Source organism: Gopherus flavomarginatus, chromosome 20, assembly GCF_025201925.1.
Source record: "Gopherus flavomarginatus isolate rGopFla2 chromosome 20, rGopFla2.mat.asm, whole genome shotgun sequence".
Lineage (NCBI taxonomy): Eukaryota > Metazoa > Chordata > Testudines > Testudinidae > Gopherus > Gopherus flavomarginatus.
The window spans coordinates 2,377,392-2,395,574 of record NC_066636.1 but is presented as its reverse complement, the minus strand read 5'-3'; the positions used below and the strand labels follow the sequence as shown (position 1 = coordinate 2,395,574).

Below are 18,183 nucleotides of genomic sequence, written 5' to 3'. Positions count from 1 at the left end.
CTCCTGTTGACAATAGCCTCCCTTAATTGATTAGTCTCGTTAGAATTGGTATGGCAATCCCCATTTTTCATGTTCTCTCTATATATATGTAAGTATATATATCTTCTTACTGTATTTTCCACTCCATACATCTGATGAAGTGGGTTTTAACCCACAGAAGTTTATGCCCAAATAAATTTGTTAGTCTCTAAGGTGCCAAAAGTACTCCTCATTCTTTTCACTCTAAGCAGGTTTTCTAATCCTGTAATCATTCTCATGGCTCTTCTTTGAGTCAGGCCAAAAAATTAACGTTCTGAAAAAGACAATTTTGAGGTCAAGAGGAAGTTACGGGTCTAGTGAATATAATTCTTTTTCCATGCAAATATCCACAATTCCATCCATTCCCCTATTCAGCTGGTTCTGGCCCTGAGTTGTCGGTGGTTTGGGTGTTTTGTGCATGTTTCCGGTACCTCAGAAACTCTTCCTCCATGGTGAGGTAGAAGATGGGGTTGAGGCAGTTGCTGAAATATGTCAGGACCCAAGCAAAAGCCCTTCCCATGTCCAGGAAAGGCAGAGTGTACTTAGGTGAGATCAGCAGGAAGGAGAAGACGTGATGCAGCAGCCAGGAGAGGAAAAAGGTCGGGATCAAGCCAAGAAGGATCTTGAATGGCTTGGTGGACTGGATCAGCCTCTTCCTTTTCAGCTTGGCAGCGAGAATGATGTAGAAGGTTGGGATCAAGATCAAGACTAATGGGATCAGAAACCCAACCAGGAATTCAATCACAACAGCAGCCTTCACCCTCCCTTCATCCAGTCCAGCATTCATGCTGGTGCTGGCAGGTGAGAGCAGGGATTCCAAGAGATCACTGTACTGCAAACTGAACCCAAGTGACAGGGCCCATGTGCCCAGAACCACCCCGAAAGCCATGGTGTGTGTGCGGTGGTTCCAGGCCCACTCAGGGCGTGCCATGAGGATGCAGTGATCGACACTGAGGGCGGTGAGGAAGAAGGCGCTTGAGAACATGTGTAGGGAGGTGGTGGTGCTGCTCTGCCTCTTGGCCCACTCTAAATCCGGGATGATGATGGAGATGAATCTGAAGGGCCGGAAAATGATGAAGATTAAATTGGCCACAGCCTGGTTCAGGAACCACAGGGTGCTGGCCATCCTTTCCACACGGCATCCAGCAACGAAGAGGATGTAGCTGTTCAACGACACTTCGGCCAGGAAGACCATGCCACCAAGTACCAGAGAGACAATTAGGAACGCCATTCTTGGAAGAGTTGAAGTCACAATATCCCCTTGTTCTCCCCAGAGTTCAGCGGAGGCAGTGCAGACATTGTACTGAGCAAAGGAAGGAAGAGCAATGAAAGGGGCTCCAGGAGAGGACACAGACAGAGAGAGACAGCCGCTGAGTTTATAATTTCCTCAGAGCTTATAAGGTCCCTAGGTCCTGAGCTGAACTCAAATAAGATCAAATCCTTGTAGGCCCATGGCACCAATGGTTCAAAGACCTTACAAGCATAGAGCCAGAGGGTTAGAAAGGACCACAAGGGTCATCTCATCTAAACCCCTGCCAATATGCAGGATTTGTTCTGTCTATTCTCTGCCCAAACATTTTTTGTTTTTACATAATATCTTTTTTTTTACCAAACCAAATATTTAAAGAAACCCACATTTGCTTCTTGCTGAAAAGTTAGATTTCTAGTCAAGGGGGTGTGAACAGTGGCGTGTGGGGTGTCCTGGATGCAGAGACAGCAATATGACAGACACCCCGTCCCGTGATGCCTCACTAAAATTCCCAAATAATCTTCTTGCTGTTAAATTCCTGAAGGAGCTGGTTATTCCTGTCTTTAAAAAACCAAAAAAGTTAACAAATGATCATTTCCCCTTTTATTTTCTTTTTTTCAAATAATGGAATTTTTGAAAGTGATTCTTCCCCACACACACACTTTATTTTGAAGTGCAGTTTTTGTGCAATTTAGGCCATTTTGCGGGGATGAGTTAGTGGAGCAGAGAAAATCCCCACCAAAAGATCCCCCCTATGGAAACAAGGATGACAACAGAAAAGTCACCCCATAAAAAAAACAGAGGAAGAAGAGACCTATAACAACTCAAAAGATTTTTTCTTTAAAGGATATTGCAAGAGTCTATTGTAGTGGACAGACATGGAGTCAGAACTCCTGGGCTGCATCTCAGACTCTGCCACTGAACTGCTTGGGTAGATTGGACAAGTCAGAACATGACGCCATGACTCAGTTTCCCCTCCAAACATTTCTCTGTTTAACTTCAGAGTGTGACCTCACTGTGGCCAGGCCTGTTTCTCCCTGTGGGGCTGTGCACTGCCTGGTGTGACGGGCCCCTGAGCTTAGCCGGGGTCTGTTCAGCACCCAGTGTGACAGGGCCCCTGACCTCTGACAACAGAACCTACATATAATTTCAACCAGCTCTATCCAGAGCAGATGAGGGGAGGGGGGCAGCAGGAAGAGGGGAGATCCAGTGGGCAGCGGTGGGGAAGGTGAGAATGAGATCCAGTGAGGAAGCTGGAGGATTTACCTCATTTCCTTACCTGTGTCTTGGGGGATGCAGTGTCACAGAGTCAACCCCTGTCCCAGGTCCCCAACGCGATGCCTGCAGCTCACCCAGACTGGCTTAGCCAGGAGCAGGGAGTCATTCATGTGGGTGTATATCTGGGGGATGGCGGGGACAATCAGGGGAGATCACAGAATGTGGCCGGGTCCGATCACGTCTGCAAAGACTGGAAGGACTCTGGCTCCCACTGCTACCTGCAGATGTGACATGAACCTCAAGATCTCCCCACCTCCGCGTGGAGGCGTAGCCAGGTGTCTGCATTCGGTTGTCCACATCCGGGGGCAGGCGGGCGGGATCACCGTCAGAGAGCTTGGGCTGAGAAAACCACATCCAGCCGACTCCACCAGGCGATGTCCCAGGATCAGAGACCCCAGCTGGGACTCTGCTCAGGTCAGTACAAACTAAAATTCCACACAATGACTTGTTGCTGTATATCCTGTCCACTGAAATGTAAGGACAATGTGTATAGTCCAATCGACTTATTTTATAATTATATGATAAAATTAAATATCCAGCAATTTGTCAGTACTAGTATGCTGTGACGCTCGTAATTTTATGTCTGATTTTGTAATCAAATAGGTTTTAAGTGAGGAGAAACTTGGGGGTACACAAGACAAATGAGACTCCTGGAAGGGGTACAGTAGTCTGGGAAGGTTGAGAGCCACTGGTCTGTCGGGTCTTTTCCCACTGAGATGTGACCACCTCTGGGGTGGGGTGTGGGAGCTCTTTATACAGGTGACAGGGAGGAATTGGGGAGGAGCTGCTGTGGGGAGTGGGGTTGGGTCAGGGATTCTGGAAAAATTTGTATAGTGGGGGTGCTGAGAGCTACTGTATACGAAGGGAACCACTTCAATCCATGAGGTCCAGCACGTATGGGCAGGGGGGCCAGGGAAAGATCTGAGGAGGCTGCTTTGGGCAATGGGGTGGGGGACCTGACAGGGGGAGACTGCTATGGGGGGCAGGTAGGGATCTGAGGGGGGCTGCTGAAGGCAGTGGTGTGGGGGCAGGGAGGATCCAGGATAGGGTGTGGGGGGTAGAGACAGATCTGGGGTGGGGGGCATTGTGGATTTCACCCTAGCATTGAACCTGGAAGGTTTAATCCCACTTTCTTACTTATGTCCTGGGCAATCAGACACAGGATCTCAGAATTGATTCCCCCAACACACAGACGCCATCTGCAGCTCACCCCCCCTCCAACTCTGGGGACAGGTAGCTGTCTTTGCGGGAGTGGGGAGCACTGAATGGGCAGATCAGTGGGGATGGGAGATGCTCACAAAGCTGAGTCTGCAAAGCCTTCGAAGCGGCCAGCTCTGTGCAAGTTTCAAACAGCTCAGCTCAGCTCTGAGGCCTCGTGTGACAAAAGTTCTGAGATCTCGTCTGCAGAGACAGTCGCCCACATCTGGGGAAGCCACAGCCTGAGAGCAGGAACTGAGCTTTGGCCACGTCATTGCAAAAATTCAGCCCGTTCACACCTGGAGACACACCAGACCCAGTCTGAGCCTCTGAAGATGCTACTGGATCGGGTGGGATTCGTGGGTGGACCCTGCCGCCCTCCAACCCGGTCCTCCTCGACCATCCTGAAGAAACCTTGCTAGGTAGCAGGTGGATGGTGAATCTCTTGCTTGATAGATGTGGGCCACATGACATTGTGTCTGCTCCACGACTGGCTTGTGGATTGGTTGGATGCTGGAGAAAGGCTGTTAAGTAGCAAAAGGTGAAACCTGCGTGAATTTTGGCCAGGAATATAAGGCTTCATTGAGACACTGGTTTAAAAAGCCACTGTGATCGGGTTCCTGGCGTGCAACCTGGACTGTGGGACCTGAGTCCTCTGTCTCACCAACCTGGGGTGTCCCTCTCACACTGTGATGCTGTGTCAAGCTACAAACCTCTGGCAGGCACTGCACTTCCACAGCCATCCCCAGGCAGGGACTCACCCAGCCGAGTTACATGAATGACCTGCCAACCACTCACAAATCAAGAATAGGGAGGCTCCAGCCAATTCCCCTGGCTACCCAGGCTTGCACGCCAGAAATGAACCATCCTGCCTTGGTCAGAAACCTGGACAGTGTAAGATCATTTCCCAATCTGCACCTCCCCGATGTGGAAAGCACAAACACCAGCCTGTGTAAACCGAGCTGAGATTTCCCAGCACTTCAACCAAACACACAGTTTTAGGCAGAATATAAAACAGGTTTATTAACTGCAGACTGATTTTAAGTGATTAGAAGCAGCCAGCGTAGAGATCACAGTTGGTTACACAAGAAATAAAAGGAAATTTGCAATCTGAGTTCTACAAACTAAACAGGATTTGAATCAAGCCGTGTCTCACCCTCTTGCACTCGCCTGCTCGTGCTTCCTCCCGATATCCCATTTCCCCACTTACCTCAGGGCTTTGGTCTCCTTCCCCCGGTGAACCTAGTTTAAAGCCCTCCTCACTGCCGCACAAAGCAGACATTGTTCATATTGATGAGACAGGGTGAATATGGGGGTTCCAGAGAGCTGTTCTGAGGCACAGAGTGCCACAGTCACACATTTTATTTAACGTGTCCAATATTTTAAACACATCCTGAACTCCATTGGTCTCCAAACAGAGCTGGATATTTCTGGTTTTCTGAAATTTTTGGTGGAGTTTTATACTGTCGCCAACTCTTACAATTTGGTTGCAGCATTTGCCATGCTTTTCCTTTTCTTCCAAGCCCCAGATCCTGGAATCAGATGATTAGGCAGGAATTTCAGTTTTCTTTTCTCTTTTTTAAGGTAAGTTTGAACCCTTCATGGTTCCAGAGAAAAGCTTGAAATGGCCCCTGAAAAAATCATAAGCCAAAAAAGAAAAATCCAAATGTCTTTTCAAACTAATCTCATGGTTTTTTTAGGAGGTGGCTCGTGAGGTTTGAAGGTTTGGGCTTGGCAATGAAGAGACAGGACTAGATTTTAAAAAGTGGCTAAGGGAGTTAGGTGCCAAATTCCTACTGATGTTAGGAGTTAAGCATCTTTTGAAAACCTCACCCACAGAAGCCTAAGTCAATTCAATTCCATCATGTAATGGCAGACAGCTAAAATGTGACATTTAAGTTCTAATATAAAAATGCTAGTAGTCTAAATAATAAGAAGGATGAACTAGAGTGTCTCATATGAGGATATTGATGTAACAGGCATCACAGAAACTTGGTGGAATGAGGATAATCAATGGGACACCGTAATACCAGGGTATAAAATATATTGGAAGGACAGAACAGGTCGTGCTGGTGGGGGAGTGGCACTCTCTGTGAAAGAAAGCGTAGAGGCAAATGAAGTAAAAATCTTAAATGAACCAAACTGTACCATAGAATCTCAATGGATAGTAATCCCATGCTTGAATAATAAGAATATAGCAGTAGGGATATATGACCGACCACCTGAGCAGGATGGTGATAGCGATTGTGAAATGTTTGGGGAGATTGGAGAGGCTATTAAAATAAAAACAACTCAGTAATAATGGGCGATTTCAGCTGTACCCATATTGACTGGGTACATGTCACTTCAGAACGGGATGCAGAGATAAAGTTTCTTGACAGCTTAAGTGACTACTTCTTGGAACAGCTAGTCCTGGAACTCACAAGAGGAGAGGCAATTCTTGATTTAGATTTAGATTTAGATTTGGATCACAGGATCTGGTCCAAAGGGTGATTATAACTGAGCCACTTGGCAATAGTGACCATAACATAATTAAACTTAACATCCCTCTGCTGGGGGAAACATGACAGCAACCCACCACGGTAGCATTTAATTTCTGAAAAGAGAACTTCAAAATGAGGAAGTTACAAAAATGAGGAAGTTAGCAAAATGAAATGAAAAGGCACAACATCGAAAGGAAAATCGCCGCTAGCTGCAGGGAAACTTTTTAAAGACACCATAATAGGGGCTCAACTTAACTGTATCCCCCAAATTAAAAAACATAATAAGAGAACCATAAAAGTGCCACCCTGGGTAAACCACTAAGTAAAAAAGGTTTGAGAAGCAAAAAGGCATCCTTTAAAAAGTGGAAGTTAAATCCTACTGTGGAAAATAGGAAGGAGCATAAACTCTGGCAAATGAAGTATAAAAATATAATTAGGGAGGCCAACAGAGAATCTGAAGAACAGCTGGCCAAGGACTCAAAAAGGAATAGCAAAAAAAATATCTAAGTACATCAGAAGCAGGAAGCTACTGAACAACCAGTCGGGACACTGGACAATCGAGATGCAAAAGGAGCACTCAAGGACAATAAGACCATTGGGGAGAAAGAAAATGAATTCCTTTTCGGTGACAAATCCGAGGAACTGTCCCAGATTGAGGTGCCATTAGAGGAGGTTTTGGAACAAATTGATAAAATAAATTGTAATAAAGGACCAGGACTAGATGGGATTCACCCAAGAGTTCTCAAGGAATTCAGATGTGAAATTGCCGCACTTTTAGCTGTGGTATGCAACCTATCACTTCAATCAGTTTCTGTACCAGATGACTGGAGGATAGCTAATGTGACACCAATTTTTAAAAGAGGCTCCAGACATGACCCTGACAATAATAGGCTGGTAACTCTGACTTTAGTACCAAGCAAACTGATTGAAATGACAATGAAGAAGAAAATTCTTAGACATAATGATGAACATGATTTGTTGGTGGTAATAAACATGTGTTTTTTAGAGGAAAATCATGCGTCACCAATCAACTAGAATTCTTGAAGGACATCAAAAAGGATATGGACAAGGGTAATGCAGTGGATATAGTGTACTTGGACTTTCAGAAGACCTTTGACAAGGTGCCTCACCAAAGGCTGTTAAGCAAAGCAAACTGTCCTGAGATAAGGGGGGAAGTCCTCCAATGGATCAGTAACTAGTTAAAAGATAGGAAAAGAAGGGTAGGAATAAATGGTCAGTTTTCAGAATGAAGACAGGTAAATTGCAGTGTCTCCCTGGAGTCTGTACTGGGACCAGTGCTGTCCAACATAAACAATCTGGAAAAAGGGGTAAACAGTGAGGTGGCAAAATTTTCAGATGATACAAATCTACTCAAGATAGTTAAGTCCAAAGAGGGCTGTGAGGGGTTACAAAGTTGACTCACAGAACTGGAAAAAAGAACAGGAGTACTTGTGGCACCTTAGAGACTAACAAATTTATTTCAGCATGAGCTTTCATGAGCTACAGCTCACTTCTTCGGATGCATAGAATGGAGCACACAGACAGCAGATATTTGTACATACAGAGAACATGAAAAGGTGGAAGTATGCATACCAACAGGAAGAGTCTAATCAATTCAGATGAGCTATCATCAGCAGGAGAAAAAAAACTTTTGAAGTGATAATTGAGATGACCCATAGAAGGTGGGAGGAGAACTTAACATAAGGAAATAGATTCAATTAGTGTAATGACCCAACCATTCCCAGTCTCTGTTTAAGCCTAACTTAATTGTATCTAATTTGCATATTAATTCAAAATCAGCAGTCTCTCTTTGGAGTCTGTTTTTGAAGTTTTTTTGTTGCAAAATTGCCACCTTCAAGTCTGTCACTGAGTGGTTAGAGAGGTTGAAGTGTTCTCCCACTGATTTTTGAATGTTACGATTCCTGATGTCAGATTTGTGTCCATCTGTTGCCCAGTCACCCAGTCACAAAACTAGATGACTGGGCAACAAAATGGCAGATGAAATACAGTGTTGATAAATGCAAAGTAATGCACATTGGAAACCATAATCCCAACTATACATATAAAAGTATGTGCTCTAAATTAACTGTTACCACTCAAGAAAGAGATCTTGGAGTCATTGTGGATAGTTCTCTGAAAACATCCACTCAATGTTCAGTGGCCGTCAAAAAAGCGAACAATCTGTTGGGAATTATTAAGAAAGGAATAGAGAATAAGACGACACAATGAGAAAAATAATGACACAGACACAGAAAAGGACAGACCATAAAGAGCCAACTGCTCCAAAATGATCTAAAAATGAACAAAGTCAAAAATCTATATATTTCATTAAAATGATTCACAGATTCTGAGGCTGGGAAAGATCATCTCTTCGGACCTCCAAGATCACACAGGCCAGAGAACTGCCTCCAAATCATTTCTAGAGCAGAGATTTTAGAAAGACATCCCTGCTTGACTTAAAATTCCAGTGATGGAGAATCCACCAGGACCCTTGGGAAATTGTTCCAATGGTCAGTTACTCTGATCGTTACAAATTTACACCTCATTTCCAGTCTGAATTTGTCTAGGTTCAACTTCTGTTCACTGGATCAAGAACAGGAGTCCTTGTGGCACCTTAGAGACTAACACATTTATTTGAGCATAAGTTTTCATGGGCTACAGCCCACTTCTTCGGATGCATAGAATGGAACATATATTGAGGAGACACATATATATATATATACACATACAGAGAGCATGAAAAGGTGGGAGTTGTCTTACCGACTCTGAGAGGCCAATTAAGTAAGAGAAAAAAACTTTTGAAGTGATAATCAAGATAACCCAGTACATACAGTTTGATAAGAACTGTGAGAATACTTACAAGGGGAGATAGATTCAATGTGTGTAATGGCTTAGCCATTCCCAGTCCCAAGCCTTAATTGATTGTATCTTGTTTGCATATCAATTCCAGCTCAGCAGTTTCTCATTGGAGTCTGTTTTTGAAGCTTTTCTGTTGCAAAATTGCCACCCGCAGGTCTGTCATTGAATGACCAGACAGGTAAAAGTGTTCTAGACCTTCCTCTGCTAGACTGAAGAGCCATCTGTTAAATATTTGTTCCCCACCTATGTACTTACAGACTGTGATCAAGTCATACCTTCAGTTTTTCTTTGTTAAGGTAAATAGATGAGGCTCCTTGTGACTCTCACTCTGAGTCAGGTTTTCTATTTGCGTAATCATTCCCATGGCTCTTCTTTGACTAAGGCAAAAAAAATTCACTTGCTAAAAGAGTAATTTGGGGATCAAGAAGAAGTTATGGGTCCAGCGAACAGAATTCTTTCTCCATGCAAATATAGAAAAATCCATCCATTCCCCTATTCAGCCAGCTCTGGTCCCAAATTGTCAGTGGTTTGCGGGTTGCGTGCACGTTGCCGGTGCCGCTGAAACTCTTCATCTATGGTGAGGTAGAAGATGGGGTTGAGGCAGCTGCTGAAATATGTCAGGACACAAGCAAAAGTGCTTCCTTTGCTCAGAAGAGTCTGAGGGTACGTAGCTGAGATCTGCAGGAAGGAGAAAACGTGATACGGCAGCCAGCAGAGGAAAAAAGTTGGGGTCAAGCCAAGAAGGATCTTGAGTGTCTTGGTGGATTGGATCAGCCTGTTCCATCTCAGCTTGGCAGCTAGAACGATGTAGGATGTTGGGATCAGGATCATGGCTAGTGGGATCAGAAACCCGACCAGGAACTGGATGGCAATAGCAGCCTTCACCCTCCTTTCATTCAGTTGGAAATTCATGCTGGTGCTGGCAGGTGAGTTCAGGGATTCCCAGAGAACACCGTACCGCAAGCTGAACCCAACAGACAGGGCCCACATGCCTATAACCATCCTGAAAGCCAGGCGGGGCGTGCAGTGGTTCCAGGCCCACTCAGAGCGCGCCACGAGGATGCAGCAATCGACACTGAGGGCCATGAAGAGGAAGGCGCTGAAGAACATGTGGAAGGAGGTGATGGTGCTGCTCAGCACCATGGCCCAGTCTAAGTCCAGGATGAAGATGGAGGTGAATCTGAGGGGCAGGAAGACGATGAAGATGAAATCAGCCACGGCCCAGCTCCAGAACCACACGGCGCTGGCCGTCCTCTCCACACGGCAGCCAGCAATGAAGAGGACATAGCAGTTTAATGGCACCCCGGAGAGGAAGGCCACGACACACAGCACCACGAAGAGGACTGGGAACTCCATTCTTGGAAGAGTTGCAGTCACAATATCGCATCCTTCGCGTCTGGGCTCGGCAGGGGCAGCACAGACATTGTGCTGTGCAAAGGAAGGGAGAGCAATGAAACAGACTCCAGGACAGGACAAGGACAAAGTTTGGTTTCTACTAAACCAAACGTTTAAAAAATAACACACCCCTTTGCTTCTTGATGAAAAGTTGGATTTCTAGGCAAGGGGAGGTGGCCAATGGGGGTGTCCAGGATGCAGAGACAGAGATATGAGAAATCCCCCCGAAGCCTCACCAAAATTCCCAAATAATCTTCTTGCTGTTAGTTTCCCAAAGGAGCTGGTTATTCCCCTCTTGGTTAAAAATAAATAAACAAAATCTCTCCTCCCGCCCCTTATTTTTTAAATAATGGAACTTTTGAAATTGATTCTTCCCCCCCCACCACCACCACCATTTTGAAGTGGAGTTTTTGTGTGGTTTAGGCCATTTTTTTGGGGGGGGAAGCATGAGTTACTGGAGCTGGGCTGGTAAAATCCCCGCTGAACCCCATCCCCATGGAAATCTCTGGTGATGGAGAGTAACTCCCCAAGAGGAGAAAAGTACAGTGGCAAAACACAATGGGAGAGCAGTAAGAAGTCAAAAGATTGGGTTTTTTTAATGGCAAGAGTCTATTTTAGTGGGTAGACAGGGAGTCCAGACTCCTAGGTTCCATCCCAGACTCTGTCACTGAACTGTTTGGAGAGCTTGGACAAGTCATGTCACTGCCCCATGCCTCAGTTTCCCCTCCAAACATTTGTCTGTTTAGAGAGTGAACTCGCTGTGGCCAGGCCTGTTTCTCCCTGTGGGTCTGGGCAGTGTCTGGCACGATGGGGCCCCAGAGCTCAGTCATGGTCTGTGCAACACTCACCGTGATGCGGGCACCTGACCTCTGACAAAAGGACCCACAAATAATTTCATCTGGCTCTGTCCAGAGCAGATGAGAAGAGGGGATGGGGGCAGCTGGAAGGGATGAGATTCAGGGGGAAGTAATAGGGGGGCAGAATGAGATCCAGTGGAGCAGCTGGAGGGTTTACTTCATTTCCTTATCTGTGTCTTGGGGGGACACAGCGTTTCAGAGTTGACCCCTGTTCCGGGTTCCCCAGTGCGATGCCTGTAGCTCGCCACCAGAGCAGGAAGCCGTTCATGTGGGGGTATATCTGGAGGGGGGACAATGTGGGGAGATCACAAGACCTGGCTGGGTCCAATCATGTCTGCAAAGCCTGTAAGGTCTTCATCAACCACTGCTACATGTAGACATCACACGAACCACAAACTCCTCCCCAGCCCCCCTGCTGGGCCCTTGCCAAGTGTCTGCATTTGGCTGCCGACATCCGGGGGCAGGTGAATGGGGCCCCCAGCAAAGACCAGGGGCTAAGACAGCCAAATCCAGCTGAATCCACCAGGTGAGGTCCCAGAACTGGGACTCTGCCCTCTACTCCATCCTGGCTGAGGAAAGCGAACAGAGACCCACTGGGAGTCGAACACATGAGATTCTCAGCCCTGCCTTTGCTGCAGGGAACTCACCCCTTGGCCTCAGGCCACATTACAGACCAGCTAAGGCTAAGGAAACCCGCCTTGGCTTGACTAGGAGACCATCCTACTACGTCCGTGGCCAACTCCGTTGTGGGAAGATCGGCTACTGCAACTATGCTCCCTTGTGGAAACGGGCAACGTTATGCCTGTGTGGCCAATCGGGTTTGAATGGGTTTTTGGGGACAGCATCAGGATGCGTCGCTATTTTCCCAAAGGGCTGCAAATCACAATCCTCTCTCAACCTTACAACCACTACCACCACATTACGGGTACTAAGTCGGGCACACAATTTACTAATCTCTGCCTCACACACCGGATGGCCCACTGCTGCCTTGGGTGCCTTATTCTCACCTGCCAGGAAGCGAGTTGTTGTTCTCGCGTCTTCTAACAACGTTTGTGTGCGTGTGTTAAGGCTTTCTTATACTGTTCTGCATTCCTGCTGGCCTCGTCTCTCTCCTAGTGCACTTTTCTACATACCGTCACCGTCTGAAGCTTTTCTGCTATCAGTTCACACCCGCCTGTCTCACATTTGTTCAAACGCTGTTGTAGCTGCTTGTTCTCCAGCTCCAGTTCCTGCCTCCTCTTTATCATTTCAGCCATGTCTGGACATGCATAAAATAACGCTGTCATGGTATAATTCCCCACTCTGAACCTTAGCGTCCAAAAGCTGGGGTACCAGCATGAATTCCTCTAAGCTCAATTACCAGCTTAGTACTTGTAGCGCTGCCACAAACCAGGAATTCCAGTGCCTGGTACACTCTGGTCCCCCCAAAAACTTGCCCGGGGACCCCCAAGACCCAGTCCCTCTGGATCTTAACACAAGGAAAGTAAACCCTTTCCCTCACCGTTGCCTCTCCCAGCCTTCCCCTCCCTGGGTTACCCTGGAAGATCACTGTGATCCAAACTCGTTGAATCTTAAAACAGAGAGGAAAATTCACCTTCCCTCCTCCTCCTTTGTCTCCCTCCCAGACTCTCCCTGAGAGAGAAAGTAATCCTAACACAGAGAGAAATTAACCTTTCTCTCCCCCTTCCCTTCTTTCTCCCCACCAGTTCCCTGGTGGATCCAGACCCAGTCCCCTGGGGTCTCACCAGAATGAAAAACAATCAGGTTTTTAAACAAGAAAAGCTTTTAATTAAAGAAAGAAAAACAGTAAAAATTATCTTTGTAAATTTAAGATGGAATATGTTACAGGGTCTTTCAGCTATAGACACTGGGAATACCCACCCAGCCTAAGTATACAAGTACAAATTAAAATCCTTTCAGCAAAATACAAATTTGAACTCCTTCCAGCCAAATACACATTTGCAAATAAAGAAAACAACCATAAGCCTAACTTGCTTTATCTACCTAGTACTTACTATTCTGAACTTATAAGAGCCTGTATCGGAGAGATTGGAGAGAAACCTGGTTGCACGTCTGGTCACTCTCAGAACCCAGAGAGAACAACAACCAGACACTAAGAGCAAACACAAAAACTTCCCTCCCTCAAGATTTGAAAGTATCCTGTCCCCTGATTGGTCCTCTAGTCAGGTGACAGCCAGGCTCACTGAACTTGTTAACTCTTTACAGTCAAAAGAGACATGAAGTACTTCTATTCTATTAACCCTTAACTATCTGTTTATGACAAACGCCCATGCAGCAGCCGCATCCTTTGTGCCACCCTGTGGCTTAAAAGTTCTGCAATATTGTTCAAAGCTCAGACTCGCTTCAATCAGGGGATTGTCACCCTTAAAGCCTTTCCCAGGGGCATTTCCCCTTCTTCATTACCCATCTCTCAAACCTGTTGGTTTTTTCCTGGCTCAAGCAAGCAGCCATGGGGTTGGGGGTGGGGGGAGTTTCCAGCCTTCTCTACTTCCCTGATCTCACTAATGAGCCCCACCAAAAGCTCTTTCACTTTCACAAAATCTTTACTTTTAAGGCACAACTCTTAAGCTCATTGCACAGTCCCACAGTTATTCTAAGCATGATTCTTAGCTTAAACGTTACAGGATGTTACCAAATATTCTATGACAGGGAAACCTCACTAAAGGAGCTTAGTCTGAAAAAGGAAGAGACAGTTTGTTCTGGTCTGTGCCTCTGTTGCCCCACTCCACAGCAACTACTCAACAAGTACCACGTGATTAGGGTCACATGCTGCCCGCGTTCCTCCACCGATTTGTTACCAGATTTGCCCATTACTTTGGGGTATGCTCATTTCTTAGGTTTACTCTTCTGGGGGGAGGTGGCGGGGGGTCTGTGCTTCTATCAATGTGCTGCTTGTGTCACTTGTGTTCTCATACGGAGCTTGAATTCTCCCTGCTCTAAGTTCCCTCTCAATGGGGCTACCCTGCAGGACCTCGGTTCCTCAGGCTGGGTTCTTCCAGCCCCAGAATCAGATGAACACACACACACACACACATTAACAGAGCACGTCTGAGAGGACCAGGTTAATCAGCATTCCCAAGCTGACCCCTTAGATGTCCCTGGACTCAGTAGGCTGGGTCAAGCTGCTCTTCCAAGCTGTCATAGAATCATAGAATATCAGCGCTGGAAGGGACCTCAGGAGGTATCTCGTCCAACCCCCTGTCACCTTCATATGTCACAGGTTCAGCACATTCCTATCCCCACTTTCACGTAACAGTTGTTTTGGTAGTAACCCATATGATGAGCAAACCCCACTGGATTTTTGGGCATTGCAAGGATCTTTTAGCTTAGGTACAAGGAGTGTTTCTGCAGAGCGAATGAGGAAGCCAAAAAACTACTCACGAGGTGGGCAGAGAGAGAGAGAGAGGAAAAAAAAGCAACCAGCTTAACCATGAAAGTTATCTACTGCCAGGTAATAACCATAGAGGAGGCAAACAAAACAGTGATAATATTAAATCTAACAAATTTGATTGCAAAAGTCAGGTTTATAAAACTATAACTGAACACAAAAGTCAGGGTCAGAAGGGTCACCTACAGAGAGAAAGCTGGGTTCTCACCACTCCGTGAAGCTTGAATCAGTCAGGGGTCCCAGGTGGTGGTGGTAGCTGAGGGTCCGGAGTGCTGGAGTGAGGCAGAATCTCCAGCACGATCAGTCAGGAGAAGTCGGAGTCCCAGTGGAATTGATGCAGATGTTGGATCCAGGCATCAGAACCCTGACTGGAGCATGGGTAGGCATTTTTGAAGAGAAAGAGCAATGGTTCAAGGAAGACACTAGGTTTGTTCATGGGTAAATTGATGGCTCAAGGGAGATGCCAAAGTTGTTTTGTTCAGGCTAGACAATAGGAACGGATTTTCCTGGTTTGGGGCGGTGTTCCTTGGAGGGAGCTCACAATGCAATTAGGGAGCTTCACTATTTTGGATACCAATCAAGGATTCGTTACTAGCGTTGGTCTGATAACTGCTGAGCTGGGTGTGGGCAGGCGGGTTCATTAACATCTGGCGCAGAGATCCCCTATCATGCCGTGCTTCCCGGCTTTTCTGGTCCCAGAGTTCCATGCGGTTCTTGCCTTGGAATCTCTGTTCTCCATTCTGTCTGCTAATAGAGATGCCTCCCTGTCCCATCTTCAATGCAAATGAGGCTAGGGGAGTTTCCTTAATCATGTCACCCTTTTCCGGAGGGGTTTAGGTGTGTCTCCCACAACCTTTTCATTCCTTTTGGTAAGTCTTTCTTCTGAATGGTTTTGATTCAAGCGGACGCTGGAGTTGGGGAGGGGGAAAGGTCTTTCATGAGTCAGACAGGCTCAGTACTGCACCCTGGTTCCCATCAATGGCAAATTTTAAATCAAGATTGGATGCTTTTCTGAAAGATAAACACTAGGTATCATTTTTTTTTAAATTTTATGGTCTGTGTTATCCAGGAGGTCAGACTACAGTCTGAGCACAATGATCCTATCTGGCCTTGGACTCCAGGGTTCTTTCCCAGATCTGGGAAAGAGGGGAGCTAGTAGGTCAGAGAAGGGGCACTGGGCATCAGTTCCAAAGATTTTATCATCTAAACAGGCAAATGCAGGATTTTTTTACAGCATCAAAAGCTCCTGGTCTGAAGTCCTGGCTTATAGGCTGGGAACTGAACTCCTGACCTCAATCCTGTGGCCAAATGTAAACTGGGGGACATGGCAGGTTCTGGTTCTCTTTCCTTGCTGGTTCCTCTTTTTGGAAAAACAGAACCAGAATCAACATTAAAACTGAAGCCTTTATTGTTTGCCTTACACAGGATTCCATCCTAGCTAGGTGATAGCTCTGGGAGAGTGAGGTCCGGTGAATAGAGCAGGGAGGTCTGTGAGCCAGGATGCCTGGGTTCTATCCCCAGCTCAGGGGAAGGGAATGGGGTCTAGTAGGTTAGAGTGGAGGGGTTGGTAGCTAGAACTCCTGGGTTCTATCCCCAGCTCAGGGGAAGGGAGGGGGGTCTAGTAGGTTAGAGTGGCAGGTTTGGTAGCCAGGACTCCTGGGTTCTATCTCCAGCTCAAGAGAAGGGAGTGGGGTCTAGTAGGTTAGAGCAGGGATGGGAGCCAGGACTCCTGGGCTTCTATCCTCAGCTTGGGGAAGGGAGAGGTGTCAGTAGCCTGATCATAATGGGGGCAATTCTGCCTCTAATCTACTGCTGTCCTGGCTCTTGCTGGGGAGGTTGGCCTGGGCCTCAGCCTCACCGAAGGCCCTCTGGAAGGCCAAGACCACGGAGCGCCACAGCGTGTCCTTGCAGCCCCAGCCCATGAACGCATACAGGGCAGGGTTGAGGCAGCTGTTCAGATAGGCCAAGGGAAGAGCGACATCAAGGAGCACCTGTATTGCTGGAGTCACCCCTTCTGCCGACATGGCCAATAGAGTAGAGAGGTGGTAGGGGAACCAGCAGAGAAAGAAAGCCGTCACCACGGCCACCATGATCTTGTAGGGCCTGCCAGAGTGGGCCAGATGGTTCCTCGTCAGTTTGGCCGCCATGACTCCATAGCAGGTCAGGATGATGGCAAACGGCACCAAGAACCCAGTCACAAAGCTGGTGAGCACCATGGCCTGGTGTCGATGCTTCCACACCATGGTCACCTCCTCACTAGTGAAGTTCCCCATTGGGATGTAGTTGTTGTAGCAGAGGGTGATGTCTCCTTGAAGCGGGAAGCTCCTAATGTCCCGGAAAATGATATATGGTGAACTGAGAGCCAGAGCTACCAGCCAAACAGCCACCGCCACCCAGAAAGCCAGCCGGGGAGAGCGGTGGTTCTGGGCCCAGACCGGCCAGGCCACGGAGATGCAGCGGTCGACGCTGATGACAGTGAGGAGGAAGACGCTGGAGAAGAGGTTGAGGAAGGACACTGCACTGTGGATCTTACACAGTGTCCGGCCAAAGGGCCAGTGGAAGTTCAGAGCTGCATAGGCCACCTCAATGGAGAGGAAGGAGGTGAAGATGAAGTCGGCCACGGCCAGGTTGAGGTACCAGATAGAGACCACAGTCTTCGTCATCCGGAAGCTGGCGATGAAGATAACCAGGCCATTGCCTATTACTCCAAATAGGAATCCCAGACTGAAAAGGATGGCAAAGAGAACTCCTATCCATTCACGTTGGGCTCCATCCTCTTCGTGCTGGTAGGGATCCCTGAAGGGGTGTAAGGTGCTGTTCACATATGCAAAGGCAGAGTAGGCCCCGAGGTGCTGGAAGGGTGTGGTCTCCTCCATCCTACAACATCCAAACCCAGATCCACTGTCACTGTTAGCACCAGTGGGCAAGAGAGCAGGGATTAGAAGAGCTGGGCAGAAAACGTTTTTCCCATACCACAAATTTTTGAACCTTTTGAAAAATTGTCCCATCCTGAATTGGAGCCAAAACTTGAAATCTCGACATTTTCATGAACCAAAAACCAAAAACCAGTTCAGGGCAATCATAGATTCCAAGGCCAGAAGCCACCATTGTGATAATCTAGTCTGACCTTTACAACACAGGCCAGAGAACAGCCCCAAATCCCAGCCTGCTACCGAAATTGCCCATGGTAGAGAATCCACCCGCATCAAAACTCTCCATTCTGATCATTTTTAAATGTGGCATTTTCAATTCCATCTGCTTTTCATTTCTTTTTAATTGTTTTTACAAATGATAATTAGCTTAATTTTTTCCCAAACACAAAAGCTGTCAATGAATCAGCTGTTTTAGACATGAAAACATCTTGTCAAAAGTTTCCTGACCAGCTCTGGAGATAAGTAGAGTGAGACAGGGTGAAAACCCCACCCCTTACCTCCCCTT

At 46.9% G+C, this 18,183-nt stretch overlaps 3 protein-coding genes across 3 annotated transcripts; all 3 read right to left on the bottom strand.

Annotated features, from left to right (window-relative positions):
- Positions 1–385: 385 nt before the first annotated feature.
- Positions 386–1,249, bottom strand: LOC127038254 (chemerin-like receptor 1). Its single transcript, XM_050930776.1, has one exon. The coding sequence runs from the start codon at positions 1,247–1,249 to the stop codon at positions 386–388; it is 864 nt and encodes a 287-aa protein (XP_050786733.1).
- Positions 1,250–9,576: 8,327 nt separating this feature from the next.
- On the bottom strand, positions 9,577–10,440 carry LOC127038253 (chemerin-like receptor 1). Its single transcript, XM_050930775.1, has one exon. It carries the CDS (start codon positions 10,438–10,440, stop codon positions 9,577–9,579), a length of 864 nt encoding a protein of 287 aa, XP_050786732.1.
- Positions 10,441–16,523: 6,083 nt separating this feature from the next.
- Positions 16,524–17,621, bottom strand: LOC127038240 (chemerin-like receptor 1). Its single transcript, XM_050930759.1, has one exon. The coding sequence runs from the start codon at positions 17,619–17,621 to the stop codon at positions 16,524–16,526; it is 1,098 nt and encodes a 365-aa protein (XP_050786716.1).
- Positions 17,622–18,183: the final 562 nt, after the last annotated feature.